This window comes from Amblyomma americanum, chromosome 1 (assembly GCF_052857255.1).
Source record: "Amblyomma americanum isolate KBUSLIRL-KWMA chromosome 1, ASM5285725v1, whole genome shotgun sequence".
NCBI classification, from domain to species: Eukaryota; Metazoa; Arthropoda; class Arachnida; order Ixodida; family Ixodidae; genus Amblyomma; species Amblyomma americanum.
Genome location: NC_135497.1, coordinates 61158727 through 61181066, shown reverse-complemented (window position 1 = coordinate 61181066; position 22340 = coordinate 61158727). Strand labels below are relative to the sequence as shown.

Here is a 22340-nt window from a genome sequence, read left to right as displayed (position 1 = left end):
AGCACACCTTCTGTTGCCATCCACGATTGTGAAATTCGGTATCTTAATTCAACACAGTGATTTGTTTTGTCATTCTGAGTGTAGGCGCATGCGCTGCTGGCTGTCTTGTGTGAGCTTATGTGTTTTTTCCAATAAACTTCAGTTGATAGTAACGTTAGGTTGTTTCATTCGTTTAAGGCGGCGTATGCGCATTCCATGCTCACCTTTGGATTTCATTGAGCTGCGAAGACGACTGAGGCGATAAAAGCTGGAGCTTTTAGGGGCGCTCGTCTTTCGCCTTTCACTCAAGCCCTGAAACGAAAAGAGGAGCAGCACATGGTGCACTTTAGCCGGCGGACATCGAGTAAGCGATGCAAAGAAGCGCTTCAAAGGAACGTCTCCGTTCGGCCGTTCATGGCTCCGTCCAGTGGTAGAAAACAGGCGCTGTTCGTCTGATCTGTGCGCGTTAACAATGGTCGGAGCAGTTCTACGCGTCGGTGCTGTGGTGCAGTGGATTAGGTCCGGCTACTGGACGCTGTAGACGCCAGTTTGAATCCCGCCACAGTAAAAAAGAACTCTGTCCTAGACATATCTCGCATCTGGGAAGCACGATTAGATGATATTGCTGGTAAGAATGAAAATTATCCCTTGGATGTCCCATGCACGCCCGTTTAGCAGATTGTCGCATGACCGAGACACATATCCCTTCCAACTCCGCGCCGGACTTGTGTGGAATTTTCCCTGTACATGACGACCATCGGCGTCCTGCAGCAAATTTAAAAAAAAATCAACAACAAATATCAGCAGATTTATGCTTTGTAGAGCCACGGCAGCACAAACAGTAAGGCGTATAGATGATTAAATTGAAGGAGCAAGCATACGTGGCAGATACAAAGAAGAATAAACCAAAACACAGATACGGCCACACAGCATAATTACGTCCCATATATGCCAGCGGCTAATGGCGCTTAGCGGCTGAGTGAAGATGTCTCGCTGAATTTTAAACCTGCAATACATAAACGGTAAACAGGGATTCTCGCATCCAACTCGAAATATTGTTTATCAGGAGAAGCATGTAATTTCACATCGTACTGGACGAACTCTCCGTGAGAACCTATCAAAAGGTCCCTTGTAGTCTTCAGTTACGTTCACTGGTGCTATGCGTCGTTGAATGCGTGCATTGCGTCCAATCTCAAGTATACAGTGATGGTTACAGCTGCGCCTGCAGAACGCTGTTCAATGAGAAAGCGAGAATTTTCTTTTTCTCAGCGTACAGTGAGCAGCGGCAGAAAACACAGCGGCTTGCGTTGTGTTTTATGTTTTTTTTTAGTCCAAAATTTCGCGTCATCATAATAATCATCGTTCTGCGCTGGGCGCGCGGTGTAATAAGCACCCTTTACGCCAGCTTTCCAAGCCCTCATAAGCCTACATCGCAGATTAACAAGCTGTGAGGATGCTACGCAGGCGGGCATCGCTGAAAGATCGGTATAGAACTTGCCACTGGCACATTTGGTACTGGAAATTTTCAGCGAGAAATAAACGGATAAAAGAAGCGTTAACTCGGACATATATTAGTTTTGTTAGAAAGATGGGAACCACTGCCCTCGCGGACAAAATGGCGCGTACACGTGGCCACCAGGTGCGGCGTTCGAGGGCGCGAGCAGCGTGGAGAGGGAAGCGCCACTCGCCTCGTTTCGCTCCCTCAGTTCGAACCAGCCGCGGGCCTTCCACTGGGCCTGCACCTCGTAGACGTTTTCGTCGTCGAAGAGGGTGCGTCGGCCGCGGCTGAGGCCCCGGCGTCGCACCGACGAGCCGGACGCCGGTGCGCTCTCGGTCAGCGGGGACGGGTACTCCATCTGCTCCACGAGCACGAAGTTGATCGGGTCCTCCGCGCGCCGAGCCTTCACAAGAGCCTGCGAGTTGAGCCCCCGGCGGTGACGGCGGTTAGGGCCGCGTCCACTCTTCAAGCCAACAGCGGGTGTCTCACACCGTCGGCGTTACGGGCTCAAATGTACCCAACGCAAAATGTTATCTTTAAGGGCGCGGGTACAAAGCCCCTAATCTCAAAGTTCGCCGATGTTTGCCCGAAGCCTCTGGCAGCTGGTGCACCTGCCACCAGGTTTCACGGCCAACTTTGCAAAACACCTTTATGGCTAAACACTCTGTGGCCGCGAGTGTGGTTTCGAACCCGCAGGGACGCGAATAGATCAGCTTCACTGGCCACTGCATTGGTTGATTGATAATTGTTTGATAATTGGTTGGTTGGTTGATAATTTGGTGAAAATTTGGTGGCGTTAAGGATTCTACGGGAGGCGTTTGTAATTCGTCCTTTTGCGAAATTATTGACAGCCATTTTGGAGTCGCTTAGAATGATGCTCTCTTGGGCATGCGCTAGGGCGAGAGCTGTAGCCGCCTCTTGTGCCGTTTCATAGAATTTCGTTCTGGTTGTTGCCGAGACGATGTGGTCACCATTCACGTTCACAGCCACAATTACAAAGGGGTTCGCATGTTTGCATTCCGCCGCAACTACGTAAATTGTTCTAGCGCACTGCCCGTATTTATTATGTAAGGAAGGCTTTGGCTCGTGCTTGTCTTCTACCCTCGTAGTATACGGGGTGCATGCTTTTGGGAAGTGGCTTGATTAGTAGGGCCGTCCTATAGTCGCGGGGCAAGTCTACTTTAGCGTCGTTATTCGTAGGTTGAAAGTTAATTCCAAGCCTGGTAAGAATACTCCTGCAAGTTCTGGAATTAGCTAATCTCGCTGTTTGAGTCATTAAATGGGCTTCTTTCAGTTCACTGTACGTGTTGTGTATTCCTATTCTCATAAGCATTTCGGTTGAGCCATTTAGTGGGAGTCCTAAGGCAGCTTTGTAGGCCTGCCGTATCACGCTACCCAATTTGTCCTTTTATGCTTTCATAAATTTGATATAATGGGCGGCATAGAGTATCCTGCTTGGCGCAAATGCCTGCACTGGTCGGCATAAATCTCTTTCCCGCACCCCTTGTCTTCGAATAGCGATGCGGCGGATTAATCGGATTGCAATGGATCAGTACGTCATCGCCGCAGTTGAACATCCCGCGTGTTTAACTGCCATTCTCTCGCACTCTGTTTCGGATATCATCGTCTTCATCAACTGCCATCCGTGGGCAACGCATCCAGGAGGACACACCGCCATCGCATTGTCCTCTTAAACCGAGCCTCGAACAGAAACCGAGACCAAAGTGAAAACAGAAGTGCGAGAGCACCTTATTCGCATTTGGTCTAACCACGCGTAATCGTCGGTCATTTTAAATAATAATAATAATAATAATAATAATAATAATAATAATAATAATAATAATAATAATAATAATAATAATAATAATAATAATAATAATAATAATAATAATAATAATAATAATAATAATAATAATAATAATAATAATAATAATAATAATAATAATAATAATAATAATAATAATATTAATATTAATAATAATAATAATAATAAAAAGGTTGCGCACGAGGCTACAGCCCCGGAAAAGCGTGGAACAACGATACTGCGCGAGGGATGACAACGGCTTAATCGGGAGGACGTCTAAGTAATGTTTTAGCAGTATACGTGTTTGGTTGAGATGTGAGAAGAAATAATGATTGTAAAGTTTTCAAATGACTTGTTCACGACGTACGCGAAATCATTTACTCATCAAGTAATTCCCCATGCCCTCATGGCCGAGGGGTAACGGATTGAGGACGAAACATGTCTACGCCAGAGGACAACCTATTAAGGCGACGCGCGAGACGAAACGGCTCCCTCGAGCCACATGCGTGTGCGCACCTGAGCAATAATATCCTGAGCAGTGCTGCTTATGGGAGCCTTCAGAATCGCGTACGGCTGGTCGGCGGACACGTTGTAGACACAGACCAAGTAGGTCTCCTCGCCGTCGCTCCACTCTGAGAGGCCGCCGCTCGCGCCGGACTCCGCTTTCCGGCGCTCCTTGTTGCTCGACGATTTGATGGTCGTCATCCAGGCGCGCGTGCTCGGGTCCTGCGGGGTGCGCCAAGCGTCTCTCTCAGTGCGAGCCAGCCGCAACCCGCCGCTCGTGGCTTTGGGAAAGCAAAACACCATTGCTGTCTATAGTTTCCCACTGCATGGTCAGAGTGGACAGAGTCAATGACTGCAAAGCTGAAAACGACGAAGAAGCGTCGTACAACTGGTCAGGCATAGAGAATCTTGCATGAGCCAAACATATGGGGTGTGGCCCTGCAGCTTCCAGCAAGCCCTTGCGGTGCTGGCAGGATAACATCAAAGGCTGACAAGCGGATGCTTTAGTGAGAGGCCAGGGACCCTTTAAGCAAGCTCAAAGAGTACACGCCGAGGGGCTGAGCGCTGGCCTGTACTTCACATATCGTATATCCCTTTAGCGGACCACGCATTCAGCTCTAAGAGGCGGTGCACGTAACTGCACGTTCGCACATGCTGGACCTTCGGCCTTAAGAGTGGCACTCCGCTGTCTCATAGCTAGCGTCTTCCACACGCATCAGCACCGATGCCAAGGTCACATGTGTGAGGCGACGTGCAGGAACACGTTGATGTACGCCACTCCTATATTAATGAATACATTTACGCTTGAGCATTAGGCTATAGCTAGAGTTAACACCCGGTGCTGGCTGTTATACGTGTGGTTAGGATGCAAATGCAGCTATCGTTCTGTCAACACACTGCTCTGTAGGCTCTGTAGGAGCTATTTATCAGCCAATCAAGAGCGCGCGCACAGCAGCGCAGCAGGGCATGTAAATGCAAGGAAAGGGATAAGCAAAAAATAGTTTCGTTGCCGAAAGTGCAGTTCTAAATGCGGGGTGTAGTTTCATACGCTTGATGCTACTGCAGTTGAGCTGAAGATTCTTTTTTTTTCAGCCGACCACCACACACTCCGAGAGCTTTGGAGGCTGCTGCACTTGCTTTTTTTGTTATACTGACCATATACGTAGAGGAGCAAGGCGAGCCAACTGTATTGTCAAAGCACTCGTGAATTGCAAGTGCTCTAGCTGGTTCGCGTAACCATTAAAAGAAGTGTAAACCAGACATTGCAGAGAGGTTGCCTTCCCCGAAGTACAACCTCTCTCCAATGTCTGCGTTGCCTTCCCCGAAGGACAGGCACCAGAAACGTATCGTGCAAAAAACTCGCAACCACAAGGAACGCCACGAGCTCTTATCTCTGCTTTCTGCGTGTGGAGCCCAGGTAGAGGCGCGCACAAGAGAAAAACCACAGCTCAAGAATGTATATACAATGTGCGAATGCAACGCTCGTCCTGTTCCCTTCCTCGTCCGTGTTGCCAGTTTGCGCTCTTATGTCTTTCACTTTTACATTTAATCTGGCTTTTGTTGGCCCGTGTCATTTGTCGTTTGACTTCAACTGCACCACATGACCGATATGCTCCTCATATATGATTTAACCTTCTGCACAAAGTTGAGTTGCAGATCAGTGCTGTATCCGCCTCCACTTCTATCAGTCCTTGTCCTCTGCGCTGCCAGAACCAACAATGCTGTATGCACCAACTAGCGCACAAGAAGGCGGCTTAATGCTTGCCCGACTGTACACCGTCATGCGTAGTACGCATGTCTCATATGCCAACGTCTGTACCCTGGAGGCCCCTGTGAATGCCTCGACGTAACTTTCATGACTCACGGGTGGCGCGCTCGTCATGACTTGCGAGTTGGGTTTCTCGGCGTGGATGTCAGCGGTTGCTGAACGTACATCTCTTTGGCGAGTGCTTGGAAGAACGCAGCGACGTTCTTCTGGGCGCACCTGTTCTGGAAATGCAAGCGTAGGAAAGGAGGAGGGCAGACACTCACGTCGGCCAGTTTCTTGAGTATGAAACGGCTCTCCGTATTGGCCCCGGTAGTCTGGGACAGCAGCGGGCATTCGTCAGGGTCTAGGATCCTCTGCGTGGTACTTTTTTCCTGGGTGATTCTGTCCCAGTTTTTCTGCGTCTCCTCCATGAGGACGTAGTCGTCGAGACTGTCGTTCGGCTTGTTGGCCTTCTGGAGCGCCTGCAGTCGGCGAGAACGACGCGACGCGCGTGAGATGCCGCAGTGTCGTCAAAAATTAACCTACTTGTACCTGCCAAGGCTGCATACACACCGGCGTATGGGCGACGCCTAATTAATCCCGCCTAATCAAGCCTCAGTCGAGGGACGCCTTCGCGTTTCACCGAAATGCGGTCGCCTTGGCCAGGAATTGAAGTTTGCTCTTTGAGAAGACTCCGCCAGCGCGGCCATTGCAACGCTCTCCCACCCGGAACCACGTGCAGCTGCGCATGTGCTCAGTAAGCAAGTCCCGCAGGCACCGCCTCGTTTCTGTTTTTTTCTTTTTCATCCTGCGCTTTTGCATTCCTGTAGGAGACGCACCGTGGGTAAGGAACTATCCAGACACGGGTGGGGTCCTGCTTGCGTCAGCCTGATTTCAGTGGTGCACCGCTAATTCGAACCTTGCTAGATCATCTGAACAGGAGATGTCAACTATACTTAATGAAGTGAATTTGGAGGTGTATGTTAAGGCGTTTTTCCTGTGCCACACGCCGTATTCAAAGCAAATAAGAATGGAAATGCTTTCCAACATTCTTTCTGCTTATTTTTTTTATTGCTGCCGTTCTCACTATTCCGTGATTTGTGAACGAAGGCCCAGTGGTTAAAATACCGTCATGTCAGGGTGTAGGCTGCTTATATATTACGTCGTGTGGTGTTCAGAAAGAGCGTCGACTATGTAAGCCTGGCGAAGCTTTTGGCCCATGCGAGTCAGTAAACACGTGCAGGCGAAATTGTGAGAAGAAATGCGGATGATTCGGCTGCTCGCAAAGGGGCTTCACACCTGTTTCTCAGCCGTCTCGGCAATAGCAGGGAGCAGACACGCGTCACAGTCACAAAACTGTCATAAAGCCGCATCCTCGACCTAGAGTAAATATGCGAAGCTCACATACTGCATTATATACTATAACACATTAATATAGTGCCGCTGCCCTTCACAGTGCGAAGTAATGCCTCTGAATAGACGATTATTACTTTAACATACTGCAAACATTAAGTTACCTTTGCTAATTAAGTTAAGTTCGAATTCCAGAAGCCGTTGATTTCACGCTGTGTCACCCCGCGAAGCCGTCGTGAGAAGCGCAGACTTACTTGAGCAATGACTTCTCGCGAGGTGGTGTCCTCAGTTATCTTCAATATCGTTTTCGGCTCGTCGGGCATTACACCGTGTACCACCAGGAAAAACATCCTTCGCTTGAGACCCTGACTGCTGGCGACGAGGTTCTGGGAAAGAAGCATGCGGCAAGAGGTCATCTTTGCGCGAGTACGCACAAATGACGAGCAACACAGTGTGTGACGATTTGTTCTTTACCGCCCCGATTAAGCGCTTCATCCTTTCACCCAAGTTATCGTAACCTGACTTCGGCCTTAGCAGAGTCCTTCAATACAGCTTTATGATCGTGAAACTTCGTGACTCTATGGGAGAGCTCGGTGCGCTGCCCAAAACACCCGCACGGCGGCGCTGGCGTCAACCGAGGAGCACGTTTTGGCGAGCAGCGGAGCGGGAGGCTGCCTGACTGCGTAGACAGCAATGGTTTGCGTTCTGCCTTTTTATTGCTCTGGCATTTTATCAGGCGGAGTATCGAAATACATAAATGCGTGCGTTTTTGTGAACCAGCGAGTTCTGTCCGTGAACGACTCCTTCACATTGTTGTGTGAGAGGCTGGCGCTGCGGCTGCAGAAGCAACGACGAAAAGCTCTCCCTTTTTTTCGTTTCAAAACTGGCGCCTAACTGCGAGGGAAGTGGAGATGCGCCATGCCGCGAAAAGAAGTTGGTGGCTTCTCTATCTATTCGCCTTGCTTGTGAGAAGCATTTCGATTCACACGGACAAAGTTCGGCACAACGAATTCGCAGTCAATGGGGACGTTGCGTCGTTGCGACGTGAGCTGCCCAAACTGAAACTTGACACTATCCCTCGGATGTTCGAAGCGATACTTACCCAAGCCCAAACAACGCTCTTGGCTATCATCCAAGCGACGTCTTATCGCATCAGATGCCCGCACAGCAGCGGGCGCTTCGGATAACTCGTGCCCAAGCTTCCGGGATCATCGATGGTCGATAAGCAGCTAATTACGATGAGCCTCAGTGTCAACACAGGTCGCGACTGTACGTTCGACTGTGCATGCAAAATGCTCAACCAATGAAGGCAAAAAGTCGAGCCACTAACATTCGCTATGCTAACGTTTCTTTTTGTGCTCTTCGCAGTATATAATGAACTGCTCATTCTGTACAAGCCATTCGGTTTTCATTATGTGCATGTACATTGCCGAATACGGCAACCAGTAAGTTGAGAAAACCATTTATATTACTATGTTAAAGAAGTCTGCGGTGCACTGCTTTAAAGGGTGCCTAAGCACTTTGGAATTGAGAACGGTGTTATTCGATCGGGATCAGGGCATTTAGTGGCGCCGTGTCGCAGCATTGTCAATTTACAAAAAGTGGCAAGCCTGCCGGCAAAATGGCAAAGCTACGCCCACAGAAGTGCACCATTTATAAGCTCGAAAGGTGAACGAGTGAAAGAACGCTCTGCTGCGCAAGTATCACGAGCGAATCGAATGCACTACACGTCCGAAATGCATGGCGGCACAAATGCAATGAGCGCAGTCCGCTAACGCGACCTTTCCGTTATCGTGCGCTGGTTGGAGGTCACGGGAATACAGTAGGTAATGAGCACGCCGCACGTTTAAGCAATTAAGCATGACAAGTCTCCACGCAGCAGCCAGACAATCGCAGGTAAAGAGCCAGCCACGGCCCTGTAAGCAGTGCTCTTTCCCCATATAAGCGTCAAGCGGGCTAGGATTACGGAACTGTGGAGGTTCAGTTTCGCATAAAATATTAAAAAGACGAGATAAGTTTTTTTTTTTTTGGTACAACCAGACCATCGCGGCTCCCCGATCGGTGGTGGCGCCACCAGTGGTGGCTTTTCTCCGGAGACAAAAGTTCGGCAGGAGTTTGATGACCATTAGGAGTATTGAACGACTCCGGCATTAGCCTTGAAGTTTTAGGCTGGCATGTCTCAAACGGCTGCATCTCATTTTTGGTCCGTCGTGGCACCAAAATTGTGTTCGCAGTTTTTGTGCGTAGCAATATGTGTCGGAGCCTTGGTACGTGTAAACACGAATTAGCCTATATGGGAGTAAAAAGGTAAAAAGGGAGTTTGGTTTGGTTTGGTTTATGAGGGTTTAACGTCCCAAAGCAACTCAGGCTATGAGGGACGCCGTAGTGAAGGGCTCCGGGAATTTCGACCACCTGGGGTTCTTTAACGTGCACTGACATCGCACAGCACACGGGCCTCTAGAATTTCGCCTACATCGAAATTCGACCGCCGCGGCCGGGATCGAACCCGCGTCTTTCGGGCCAGCAGCCGAGCGTCATAAAAAGGAAGTATGGTGTCCTCTAGAGCACTGCCTTTCAGGGGCAGGTTATTCTGTCCAAGTACTGGGGTCGATTTACATCACTCAAAGTACGGAATACTTACAGTTGGCAGCGAAAATAAATTCCCTCTCCAAAACATGCGAATTTCTACAGTTATATCTAGAATATAACAGATTTGCTAACCTCAATACTTCCGACGCCGTGTTTAAAAGTATCTTCCCATTGCCAATTGCATCAGGTTACTATCCTTTGTGGCGAGAATATTCATCCGTCGCAAAAAGTCAGATTTCTCTGTATTTAGTGATCAAAACCTCACCCGGACTTGGGCACCATTCCCTGCTTCTGAAAGAGAGTGCGCTAGAGGATAGCTCACTTCTTTTTCACTCCCACATAGGCTAATTCGAGTTTAGAGTGTACTTCGGAAATAATCGGAAGGCACATGAGGAGAGAAATCAAGTGGTAGAGGATTCATGTTCAATGTGATAAGCTTATGTTAGGCGATACATTAGCGATTTGCAGATCGCAGTAGGAGATATCCGTCAACGGCGCTCGGAGACGCTTTATATAGCCCAATCCGCGCCGGTAGCGGCCAGCGTCGCGCTGGCGGGAAAATCAGTTAACGCACTAGGAGAGTTGTTAATGACTTGCTAGCGGGTGTCCTGTCTTATCTTGTGCAATGTGTGCGTCTGCATGTTCGCTAGAAAATGTGAATTTAGGGCAAATCAGATCGTGTCGTCTACGAAGTCCAAGGACGGCGGGGCGCCGCATGGGCACATACCACGTCATAAAGCACAGGAAACATATCTAGTAACGTGTTTCGTGTAAGGTATGCCTGCCACAGTTCCATTCGATACAATAAAAGAAGCAGTACAGCTCTTTCCCACCAGATTCTTTCTACCGTTACTACTGAAGCCAGTTCGCTCTGCTCAGTTTACGAGTCGTTTAAATTTCGACGCTCTCGAGAAACAAAAGCAGAATTAGATTGCCCTCAAAGCACTTGTTTTTTGTTGCCACAGCAGCATATTGCACTGCGTTGAAACTGCTTCGCCGGCTGTCAGTTCGGTTTGTAATGCGAGGCACGCGCCACGATCGCGAGAACAGCCGCAGAGAATGAGTACAAAAGTGCCTCCGTCCGCTTTAGCCCCAGCGTTATCATTGAAGTTCACGCGCGACTCTATGGGCGCCCATCGTCAACACCATGCGGTTATCACAGCAACTGTTGTTCCCCTACTGTATAGAACGCGAAAGAAAGCAAACTTTCAAGCGCGTCAGTTCCTTTTTTCAAATTCCTGCCTGGCGAGCGACCGAATATAGGATTCTTATCTCCAGCGTCAGCAGTGGAAACGAGCAAACAAGCTGGGCAGCGTGAGAGGTCTGCACGTAGGCACGGTTACAGGCTCCTCTCTCCGCGACAGCTTCCGCCCTTCTCTCGACGTCGCTTTTTTGGCGCAACTGCGGTCTGCTCTGATAAGGGGACTGGCGAAGGTGAAAGCGAGGCTGGGCGTCAGCCACCGGTCGGCAGCCGTATCGGCGTGATTGAGAACCGCACTTAGCAACTAGTACGGCTTACTTATCTATGCGAATCTGTTTTCGAGTGCCAGGTGGGTGAGGCATGTACCCACCGCGAGGTCTCCTATCGGTGCTACTGCTTTCTTCTTACTGCCACGGAATGCTTCGAAAAGAAAAGAGGAAGGTAGGATACAGAATGTGCCATTGCGCTAGCAGTGGGCGACGCCGGGTCTTTCTTGCCGGCAAAAAGTCTAAATCTAAGCCATTTGGACATATTAAGATCAACACTGTTGATCTTAATATGTTGGCGCGGACAGCTACAAAAAATAAGAAAGCAGCAGGTGAGTTGATACTGTGACGCAAAGGCGTCCGGATATTAAAACGACGTCTTATTTTCAACTGTGCGTCCGGGCAAAGCTCGTTTAATAGAGATGCCCTGGAAAAGAGTGCGCGAAATACGACTTGTTCGCTAGGCGCGGCTTCGGAAGCTGCTTTGTGCGACTCCACTGCGACAAGCCCCGAGTGGATAGAACGAGGCCGGAGGTATTGAGCTGTTACCTCACCATTAGAGTAGCTCGGTATTACAAGTAAGCGAAAGAGTCGTCGTGACGTTCACGCGATATGTCTGGGCGTCACGAGCCTCGCACAATGACCCGTGTCCAGTTCAGCAGCTGGCGCTTCAGGCTGGCGTCCCGCACATCCTGATAACTGTTTTTTTTTTCGTGCCCTCAAGTCATGCTAACCTCCTCCTTCGCCGCGGATGAAATGACGGGGCCTGCCTGCGTACTCGTGGGTCGCAGTGCCACGGTACTCACGTCTCTACCGTCGCAGCGAACGCTTTCCGCCGTGGAGAGCTCCTTGGCCTTTCCCTTGGCCTTCTTGGGGATGGCGCCTTCGAGCAGGTCTCCGTTCTGCTGGACCACTTCCAGCCCTTCTTCTTCGAACTCGGAGTACACGAACAGCGACGACAGAGGAAGCGGCTGGTTCTGAGGGCTACGCAAGCGCACGTGCCTGTAACCTGCAACGGCACCCCCCGGATGATCAGAACGCTGCAGCGTCTCCATTCTGAGCCGCTCCACTCGCGGACATGTCGCTTGGCTTTGCACCACGCCAGCGAGCCTTTGGCAGTGCTGAAGGCGAAACGTATCATTTTTTTTTGACCAGCAGTCACACGCAAAAGAAAACAGACGTGCTGCACCTGTTGACTTCAACAATAAACAATAACAATAAAAAACCATAGGTTGCGGTAACACTGTCAACATCCCAGTCACGAGCAGAGTGCGCGCGCTTCTTTGAAGCAAACCAAGATGCGCTCAAAAAAAGGAGGCTACGTCTCCACTCAGCCCACAGTCTAGTAGCGGCATGGATTCATGCCGCAGCATTCTGAGCTCGTCAACGGCCGTGAAACGTACTGTCGTGAAAAAAAAAAGAAGCCTGACCGGGTGAGTACAAATGGGAAAAAAGGGGCCCATTTTTGTTCACGGTTTCACAGCCCGCACTGAATGAAAAACAGCAGCGCCGTTAGTTCGACTCAACAGTCTATTTCACTTCTGCAGCGACAATTGTAAAAAAAAAAAAGCCGTCTCATGGGCATTTTGCGGCGGGCTCTCATCCCACGTACACAAAGGACGAGACAGACGATGGACGTAATGAAAACGTGATGAAACAGGGATCTGCAGGTGGCTCGTGCACAGTCACGACAGAGAGTCTTCGGGGCACGTGGTTTGCTTCCGGGCCTTATAGTGGACCATTTGTGGCATTCCTAAAGAACAAGAGGCCTTCAAAAGTGGCGACGCGGGTCCTCATCATACATGCACTTAGAGCTTCAAGGGCGCCGCGAGTGCCCTACTACGCGTCTGAAAAGCAAACCACGTGTGACCTGGACACATTTCCCCAATGACGTAAATTAGCGACTGACACGAATGTCACTGATCATAATAACGCATTTTTAATGTTTTAAGATTAACGCTTAAATCAGACACCTAATTGGCATCTATCAAGATCTTTAGAAACTTCACTTTCTTCCTGTCTCGATTGTCCGTAATATCACTCGAACGTTCCGCCCTTACCGAGAGGCGGTTTGAGTCTCATGGAAGCTCGTGCTAGCGATTATTGCTGGTGCGTGTTGCCCGTGAGTGATGTGAGATAGCAGGTGCGGGGTACGCTAGGCGTGAGAACCGATGCCCTTTTGACACTGACTACAACAAAGCAGACTGCGAGGGATATCGGGTTTTGGGGGTTACGCTTACCTTGCTTCAGGCTCTTGACGGGAATGACTCTTTGAGAAAGTATGTGATTAGTCATCACATCTAAAACAGAGAAGCGTAGGAATGCCAGCTCTGCAAAAGCGATCTGAAAAAGAAAAGAATTGAACAAAAAATACAAGTTAGTTGGAGAAAAATTGCCAGCACGAAAATTACTCTTTCTTATTAAAATCATTCCAAGTCGCGAAAACCACGAGAAAAGAAACGTAGCTACAGCATGTTTCGCGAGACAGGGTTCGCATGCGGTCGGAAGCATCGGATATTGATATTGTTACATTCTGGCATAACAGATCTGTATCTCGACACCGTCAGCATCGTGCCATCGTATGTATTGTACATTCTCTTACAAGTGAAGCCAGTTAGCGCCACCTCACCAGACATTAGCGAAGTGGTGTTAACTGCGACAGTTTCAATCGACGCGCCTGCCAATGCTTTGATAGAACGCGGCCTTAGACGGAGGGAGATTAGATGGTGCTGCCATGTCCGCCGAGAAGTCAACCACATGCTCCTGCAAAAATTGAATCGAGCACTTTAGAGACTACTGCCGGCCAAACGGCACGGACATTTCCCCGTCATTTGCGTCCCTCCTTTTTTCCTTCTTTCCACTTGCCTCATGGCGCACTTCAGGTGTCCGCCCAGAGTGAGACACTTATCACGTCTTTCACTTCTTCACCCTTTAGACACATTCGGAAATTACTGACACAGTGAGGTCAAATTTGATTAAAGTAAAGGCCCAAGGTAGACTGCTTTAGCCACCTAGTCTGCGACAGGGGAGGGGGTAGTGCGAGAGAGAGTGTAATAGCGGGTGATTAAGAAAGATTACCGGTGAGTCTACTCATGGCCGGGAGGCATGGCCCATAGAATTAAGGCCCAAATGCATCTCGGCAGTAAAGTGGAGTCATCGCTGAAACCGATCGAAGAAGCAAGCCGCGCGCGCGGCCCGTCGGACAGTATAGTACGATGTGTAGTCGAGGCAAACGAACCGGCAACTTCTCGTCGCGCTGCAGGCTGTGGGAAAAGGAAGCAGGCGTACCCGGAAGCAGAAGCTGTCCTGCCAGATGGGGTTGAGCGAGTTGCGCTGCACAATCTTGGTCTTCTGGCGGCTGCAGTCAAGCGGCACGCCCACCACTTCGACCTCAACCTGGGGGCTGCAGGCGTACGTGTTCTGGCACACATACTGGCCGGAGATTACCTGAAGCGGAAAGCGGGGGGGGGGGGGGGGGGGAGGGTCAGAGGAGCGCAGAGAAAGGTACAAACGACTTTGCACCATTTGCACGATCCCATGAGGTTAACTACGGCGGCGGCAGTGAGTCAGGTGGGAACGTGAGATTAGAGGGTTTGCTTGGACAAGTATCTAGGGTGATGATGCTGGTGATAAAGTTATGCCTCCAGCATGCTGGAATGGAGATGTGTCCAGCGTCTCGACGCACGTGCTGAGACTGCATAGGACAAGATGTGCTGGATGATGGCGCGAAATGGCGGGGCACGGATGAGGGTGATCGAGGAGTCGGCTCACAGTGATATGAAGGTTGAGGGGGTGGATTCCGTCGAACTCTTTGTCCCATGGGTTGTACTGGCCGTGCATGATGTTGTTCTTGTCCCACATGGCGCTGGGCTTGAGCACGTAGCCGCAACTGCCGTTCTGCTCGAACATGGCCGTGTTGATGTGCAAGCCGGCATCTGCGCAAGACACCGAGGTGGCGCGGTGCACAAGCGCAAAGTTAAATTGCACCACGGGAGAAAAGCGCTTGGCGGACAAATCAGAAAGCAAGAAGGAAAAGGCAAGAGGCAGTTCAGTATACGTGGATTTAACTCATATCCAAGCTACAGTCCTTCCCGCTCCCAGAGAATGAGAAGAAAAAGAGAAGTAGACAAGCCAAAAGTAGATTGAGGGCGGCCAGCAGACCCACACGAAGACTATAGCGAGGTATTATTTACGCATCTATCGCAGCCCTCACCGAGAGGCCGCTGCGCAATCCGGGCTTGGTAGAGGCTTTAAACCCCCCTTCCTCTCCTCCTTTATTAAGAAAAATCTGAGGCTATATCCAGAGACCTGTTCGTAGGTGAGCTCGATTCGGCACTGGATGGCTCCTTGACTTGTTGAGGTCGGTCAGCGCACGAGCCACGACCGATCGCAAATCAAACTCGCGAAGAGCTTTATGAATCGAGGCTCAGTTTGGCACCAAGCCACCTCTAGACTCAGGGGCTGGTGTTTCCTTAACTTTGCTAGGCTGCCAGCAGAAAGGTAACGAAAAAAGTCAAAGAAAAAGGTAAAGAAAGGTAAAGAAAAAAGTTGGTTGTTTTTCCCAGCGGTACTCCAGCAATAGGAAAGCACGGGGGGCAGCGTCATGGGAATCAAACTGGTTTTATTCATAAACAAAATAAAGGGTTAAGATCATGTCAAGAATAATTATATCGTATCTAGGACTTCGAGTCTCTTACTGCTTATACAGATCAAGTGCTGACCGACTATCTGTTAAATCATGAAGAGGACAGTGCAAGCGCCAGGGTGCTGCAGAAAACCGAAGCTGACCATCTCTTTACCCACGTCTGATCCCAAGAAAAGGTGTTTATTTCCCACAGCTAGGGAATTAAGGGCGAAACTGAAGCACACACAACAAACAGATCGAGCCTTGACTGTCTTGGACTTGGAAGGAAGAAAAAGGTGAATCCCATGGCAACTGCTGGGTCTTGTGTTTGCTCATCTTTCTGTGGTTCGCATGTAGGTGCAGCCGTGCTTACGCGCAAACCCTGTCGTGGAAACCCACCAGAGGAGCCAGTATTGGCCTTCTCGGCTCCGTAGTTAAATGCTACCAGCATTGTACAGACTAGCTTAATTGGCCCACGCTGATAAAGGCGCCGAGAAAAACGCTAAAAATGGCAGTGCATCACGTCGCTCCACGACTCACCTTCGGTCTGATAGTTGAGGGCGACCATTTGCAGTCCGAAGGCCCAGAACGTCACCGGGTTGAAGTTGGACGAGTCTATTCTCATGCCGGCAGGGTATGTGCGCATCAGTTGGTTCTCGCAATGCGTGCGGTTGGCCGTCAAGGATGCAGAACGTGAACGACGAGAACAGCGGATAGATGAGGCATCGCGCAGGGCACTGCCCCAATGCAAGGAATGACAGCTTTTTGGCCGTCCATCGGAGGCGGTGGTTCGGGCGCCAAAAAAGGAAGGAATAAAGAAAGAAGAACGCGTGCCGGTACGCGGGGTTTGACGTCCTTCGAAGCTGCACGCACGCTACGAGAAACGTCGTAGTGCACGGCTCTGAATTGACTTCAGTTACCTAGGGTTCGTTAACGTGCACTGACATCGCACATCACACGGGCTTTTTCGCGTTCCGTGCCCGCCGCGGCCGGGACTCAAGCCCGCGACCTTGGGTTAAGCAGCCGTACGCCAAAGCCACCGAGCCACCGCAACGCGTAAAAAACGCGCGCAGTACAAGATTTCAACTTGTTTCGCGTCATCAGTGTTGAGTGTGTGAGAACAAATAGAAAATGAAAAGTGGCGTGGCGGCAGAAACAGTTACCAGAAATACGTCACCTTTCGCGAGGGTGTCAGGCCTGATGACATTGAGTCGTATCAGCAGCTTCAATCCATGGGCTTAACTTTTATGCCGTCTCTACACGGCAGCTGTTTCCAGCTGGCCCGAGATTTTCATCAGCGAGTCACTCTGTCAAAGTCAACGGCGACACGGTCGCAAGAGGAATTCTTACGGTCTGACATTAATCATCGAAATACAGGCCATCAATTAAAAAAAAGGCATCGATGAAACAAACGCGCCTACTGTTGCGAAACACCGAGTAATCGAATCGTGACCGAATAGAGAAACAAATGATCGTTGTCTGCAGGTCCCTGCAGCTGCGAATTCATTTATACTAGTACCTTCCGCGGCTATGATGATTTATCACTCGACTCCGCTCGGCGATTAATTATTTCGATCGTACAGCTGGCGCAACTGACAAGATGTCACACGAGACGTCGTCAGGAAAAAAAAGAAGAAAAAAGGGATATTAATTCATGCACTATCCTAACAGACATGTCCCGCTCATTCCGAATTCCATCTCACGAGGCTCAGGGGCTCCCCCGGCACTGTTATTAACGAAGGCTTTTACAGTGGCCTGCGGGGCTGTCAATCAGTCTCTGCTTTCTTTTAAGGTAAAAAAAAAAAGCCCGCCAAGGAGAAAGCGGCACCCTTGGCATCCGGATAGTCGGCGTCGCGCCAGCTGCTACAGCGAGGGTTAGCTAATCCAAAGGCTTACTCTCAAGGCGGCTCGCGCATCGGGACACGTTCGCGACTGGCTGGCTCCGTGGCTATCGCATTAGTGCGAGTCGTGATTCGCCGTCACGCGAACATCGGCTAATCGCAAACCCTTCCCGCGATAGGATAGGACCGGAATAGACTTAAGCTTGTGTTCCAGTTTTATGCCGACCCCGTTCCAGTTGAGTTCAGTTACATTCTAATTCTACTCTGATGAATATCCCATGCTATTCGCTTCACCTTTTGTCATTGGCCAATTGGCACTACGCCTCCGCTATTGCCAGAATGCGCCCGTAGGTGTGGCGGACGATGAGGAATGATGTAGCCGCGTTGATATTTTTACCGACCGAAGCTTCCTGCATTAACTACAGTTCCTCTTGCGACTTTTGTATTGAAAAGCGATTAACTCATTTTAACAAAGCGCTCTTTGCTGGAGAACTGAAATTAAGGTTTCTAACTGCGCAAGGCGCCACACTTGCAGTCTTCGATTAAGAAATATGTGAGGCGTGTCACAATTTTCACAAAAGAAAAGTTACCTCTGGGGGGGGGGGGGGGGGGGGAAGGTAGCTTTGGATGATAGGTTGCATGTGGCTCCGCGTTTTTAGCACTGCTTTTGCACCCAACGCAAGCCTTGCCCTAACTCACGTATCACGTGTGAAATATCTGACAGCAGTAAGCGTACCCATGAGATAGAGCTCGGGACTGCTTGCCTTGTCGCTTGAAGGCGTGCACTATTTCGAGCATGAGCAAACTCCGTGCACAAATTAAGTGTACAAAATGCTCACTACGAGGTGGAAATTTCTCTTCATTTAATTCAGTCATCTCAACTACGGTCTGCGCTTTGTGACTAAACATTTAATTCAAGAATTTCGCGTAGTTAGCAGGACCGAAACTTCGGTTCAGCGAAGCGAACTTTTCTTGCCCGGTCATTCACGTTTGAGCAAAGCTCCAAATGCCTCGTTCATGAAAGGATATGTGATGAGGGCGAGCGGATGCCGCTTGCAGAGTCGTTTGGCAGCACTTTCGTTCATGGAAGACACCTGGAAGCACACTGAATTGGAGCAGTGGCGCTTTGTCGACGAGGGAGCCGATATTGACCCCGAGGCAGTCGACGCCGTCGGGGTGTCATGCTTGGGCTCTGTAAACGGAGAAGGCACGGCGTTAGGAACGACACGCGAACACACTCTCCTCCGAAGCAACGACACTTCGAAGCCTCTGCGGAAAGCGTGCATAGAATTGAGCATGTCATCCTGCCACATTGCTGATTGCAACGGACATGCGTGCTTTTCGTGCAGCACGAACTCTCAAAAGGCGTAGCTTCAAGCGTGCTGCTGAAGGCTGAGGCGCTGGGCAGGTAATTCCGAAAACCTCTAACGACGCGAGGAAAAGGTGACTGGCCCGAATTCTGGCCAGTAAGGTGACCAATTTGGGCTTAGTTTTCGAACGTGCAACCAGCTGCGAAGTTCTGAGAGCCTTCATTGCTAACTGCGTTTTTGTTTTCACGTACAGAAAAAAAAATAAACAGAAAGGCTAGGGACCAGTATAACGTTCACTCTTCCTTAAACCAATGTCATAAAACTGCCGCCTGTTACAAAGTGGTAGCTGTGACCTTCTTTTGGACTTTACATTAGTTCTGATCGTAGACCCAATGCTAAATGCATAATTGGAAATACCCCAAAACGGAGCATTATATCGTGGAGATCTCTTTCTGGGCAATTAAAATTTTACGAGAAGTGAACAATACTGACATTTCTATACAGCCACAGATGTTGCACTAGGGTACAATTACTTGGGGCTCAAAACAAAAAAAAAGGCCATAAATGGTTGATCTGAGAAACTTGCGCTCTTTACCAAAGACGACTTTAAGTGGTGTTAGAGGTTGTCTGGGTTTATACGCAGTTTTACTTCTTATCGCGTGAGTGCTGGTACTGAGAATAATTTATTAGCAAAGTATCCTTATTACTGTGAGCCAGAACAGGACAGCAACATGAAAGTTTTATCTTGCCTTAAATTCGCATTATAGCCATGCAGACGGATCGCCGCGCGTGTTGGAATTCAGCAGCGCAACGATGGAAGAAGAAATAAACGACGGCACACAAGAGAGAGAGAGGGGGGAGAGAGAGAGAGCCGGCTGCAGTTCAGTCATTCATGCGTCACGTTCTCGGCCCTTACGATGCCAACTCCGCAGGGTGTACAGCCAACGCAACGGAGGAAGCATCCTTTCTGGAGCTGTCAATCGCACGCACGGGTCACGAAGCCCCGCTTGTGCGGAGGCCGGCGAGGAGGAGGAGGAGGAACGAGGCGAGCCCCCACCTGACGTCTGCAGGGGCGTGTTGACACCCAGCGGCGAGCCAGCCGAAGCGAGCACATTCTTCTTGCTGCTCACTTTCTTCACCTTCACCGAGTTGGTCGGCGAAGGACAGGTGACGAAACCTGCGCCGACACACAAACCCCGGCGGTGAGCGCGATGCGTGCGTGCCACTGCGCCTCGGCGGAGAACGCGCCGGCTCGACGAAGAAGTAGGGAGCGTTCGTACCGCGCGCTTTGCGCGATAGAAAAAAAAAAATTGCTTCTTACGACTCTCCGCGGAAAGTATTCCTGCCTTTTGTCGGTGGCAGTTTGTTTATGTGCCGAGGTTATTGTCACTCATTAACACGTTTAATCAGTGACAGCTCTAGACGTTTGACCATTTTTCTTCCAAGTCCAAGAAAAAAGTTCAACTTGCTCTTCAATTCGTTTAGTTAGAGGCTTGTGTTCTCGAAATGTAGTCATAAGGTCAGAAATAAAGCATAAGGGGGGGGGGGGGGGTGAAGAGGCTTCAAATACCAAAAAGGTATGCTGTTAGAAAGAAAAAAATCTTATAAGCATTTTAGCCGGGTCCTCCTTGTGAACAACAATGTTTCTTCTTGCACGTGGCAACTTATCGCAGTGTTTTCTTGAGAATTCACGCTTCGGATTACAGCCATTGAGGTCTGCCCTCATGATTTCGAGTCATCGGGCTTCACTGCCACAGACGTGCCTCCACCGAACGGCAAAAGGTGAAAAAAAAAAAAAAACTGCGCCCGAGCGACGAGGCAGCGGGTGAGAGTGGCTGGCATGCGCACCTCTGAACTTTATGGCCTGGCAGTAGGTGACCAGGTCGGAGAGCTCCGGCGCGATCTGCGAGCTGGACTTGCGCTGCTTGTATCCGTCATCGTCGCTGTGCAGGTGCTCGGCGTCCGCTGGGTTGCGCGGCCGAGGGTGCGCCGCGCCGGGGCTCAGCGTGCCCGGGTGCCTCATGGCCTCCTTGCACGACCCTTCCTGGCTCGACAGGGACTCTGCGCCACAGTGCACAGCGGGGCTCATAGGGCGCCCGCGCGCTCGGCGGCCACCAGCGGCGCTTCGCACGCCACGTGGCCCCGAAATGTACCGCGACATTCAGGAGAGAAACGTAGGTCAGGGAACACATGCAACGCTTGACAAATTATTCTCCATTCGAATTATTCCATCAGGATGCAAGGGTGCCGAAACGGTCGTACCGATCCGATACTTCCCCGAATCTAATTGCATGCAGGGTGTCCAACAGGAATTTTTTTCGGGTTCTGTTAGGGTTCGTTTACGGGTTAGGCTCCGGAGCGGCATTCTTCTTCGGTTCGAACCTGTTTGACCCTGTTCGAACCGGTTAAAACCGGTTCAAATGGGCTCGGGACCGAAAAAAGATGATTGAATGAGGATGAATTTTCAGTCAACCCTTTTGATGCTATTTCATTTTCTGTGTGACGTTCGTATGCGAACTAATGAGGACATAATCTGTTTTACACGAGATGTTTCGACCTGACCCACTTTAATGCACGGTCCGCGGCAAAATGTGTGAGAATTTACAGCGACAGCCATAGATCTAATTAAACCAAACTAAAATTAAACAAAAACTTTTGTTGGCTAACATGCTGCAGCCTCCTCAAAATTTGAACAGCATTTTCTTCTTTATTTTTAAGTTTGGTTGCCTCGTACTGCATGCCTTCATGCAAAAGCGGCTTTCAAAAACAGCTGGGCCCGGATAAGACATGCATCAGGCTATTAAATAATAACGTAAGACGGGAATTACAGGGTGATCAAAAATGTGCTCTACTGATTTTTTGCAATCAAGTGCTGATAGGTACTTAAAGCCCACCTCTGCACATATAGTTATGCGACCGGGGTGACATAAAGTGAGATGATAATTGTCACCGTCAGGCGCCTAATTTACAAAAAACCGGTTTATTAACTTTTTAGGGACAGCAGTAAGCGGGCATGCATATATTACAAACTACGTAGAGGCAGATGCATTCTCACACAATTCTATTCGGCAGAATTCGCCTAGCACACGTGTGTTCCGAGATATTAACGCCCACATTTTCAGCTTGACCCGCGAAGTTGCGCATGCAAGGTGCATTCGGTTGGCGCAAAGCTACTGCTTGTGTGGCGTTTTGTGTGCCAGCGGCATAGAACGACCGGTGAAGCTGATAACTGTTCCCCTTTGACTTTCAGCCATCCAAATGGAAGAAACGCCCTACGCGGCAGCTGCGTCACATCACGGAGGAGTTCGCCGTAGGCTGCCGCCATCTTGCATGCGTAATTACGCGGAGTCAGTGGAGAATTCTGGGGGCGAATATCACGGAATACCATTGGTTTGGAAGAATTCTGCCAAAATCATGCAGTCTAATAATGCGACGCCTCCCTGTTTTAAGTATAAACATTAACGCTAGCCGCAGTGGCTAAAAAGTTCATTGATATATTTTAATTAAGTAAGTGCTTAATAGCGACGAGTATAATCTCGCTTCGTGTCCCCGTGGCTGCATAACTTATGAGCAGAGGTGCATTTAACGTATACCGCTCAGCGCCTAATTAAAAAAAAAATCTGT

The 22340-nt window shown here is 49.7% G+C and overlaps 1 protein-coding gene across 2 annotated transcripts in view; it reads right to left on the bottom strand.

Annotated features, from left to right (window-relative positions):
- LOC144112865 (uncharacterized) overlaps positions 1 to 22340 on the bottom strand; it is a 565400-nt gene that overhangs the window by 9314 nt on the left and 533746 nt on the right. For both annotated transcript variants that reach the window (XM_077645681.1, XM_077645682.1), the window contains 13 exons: positions 20565 to 20777; positions 19774 to 19893; positions 18439 to 18598; positions 16106 to 16233; positions 14713 to 14876; positions 14230 to 14388; positions 13182 to 13284; positions 11748 to 11950; positions 7140 to 7271; positions 5817 to 6014; positions 3798 to 4007; positions 1668 to 1892; positions 204 to 291 (listed from right to left, as the gene is read on the bottom strand). In XM_077645681.1, the coding sequence (XP_077501807.1) occupies positions 204 to 291; positions 1668 to 1892; positions 3798 to 4007; positions 5817 to 6014; positions 7140 to 7271; positions 11748 to 11950; positions 13182 to 13284; positions 14230 to 14388; positions 14713 to 14876; positions 16106 to 16233; positions 18439 to 18598; positions 19774 to 19893; positions 20565 to 20777 (2103 nt within the window). The remainder of the gene's footprint in view (positions 1 to 203; positions 292 to 1667; positions 1893 to 3797; positions 4008 to 5816; positions 6015 to 7139; positions 7272 to 11747; positions 11951 to 13181; positions 13285 to 14229; positions 14389 to 14712; positions 14877 to 16105; positions 16234 to 18438; positions 18599 to 19773; positions 19894 to 20564; positions 20778 to 22340) is intronic.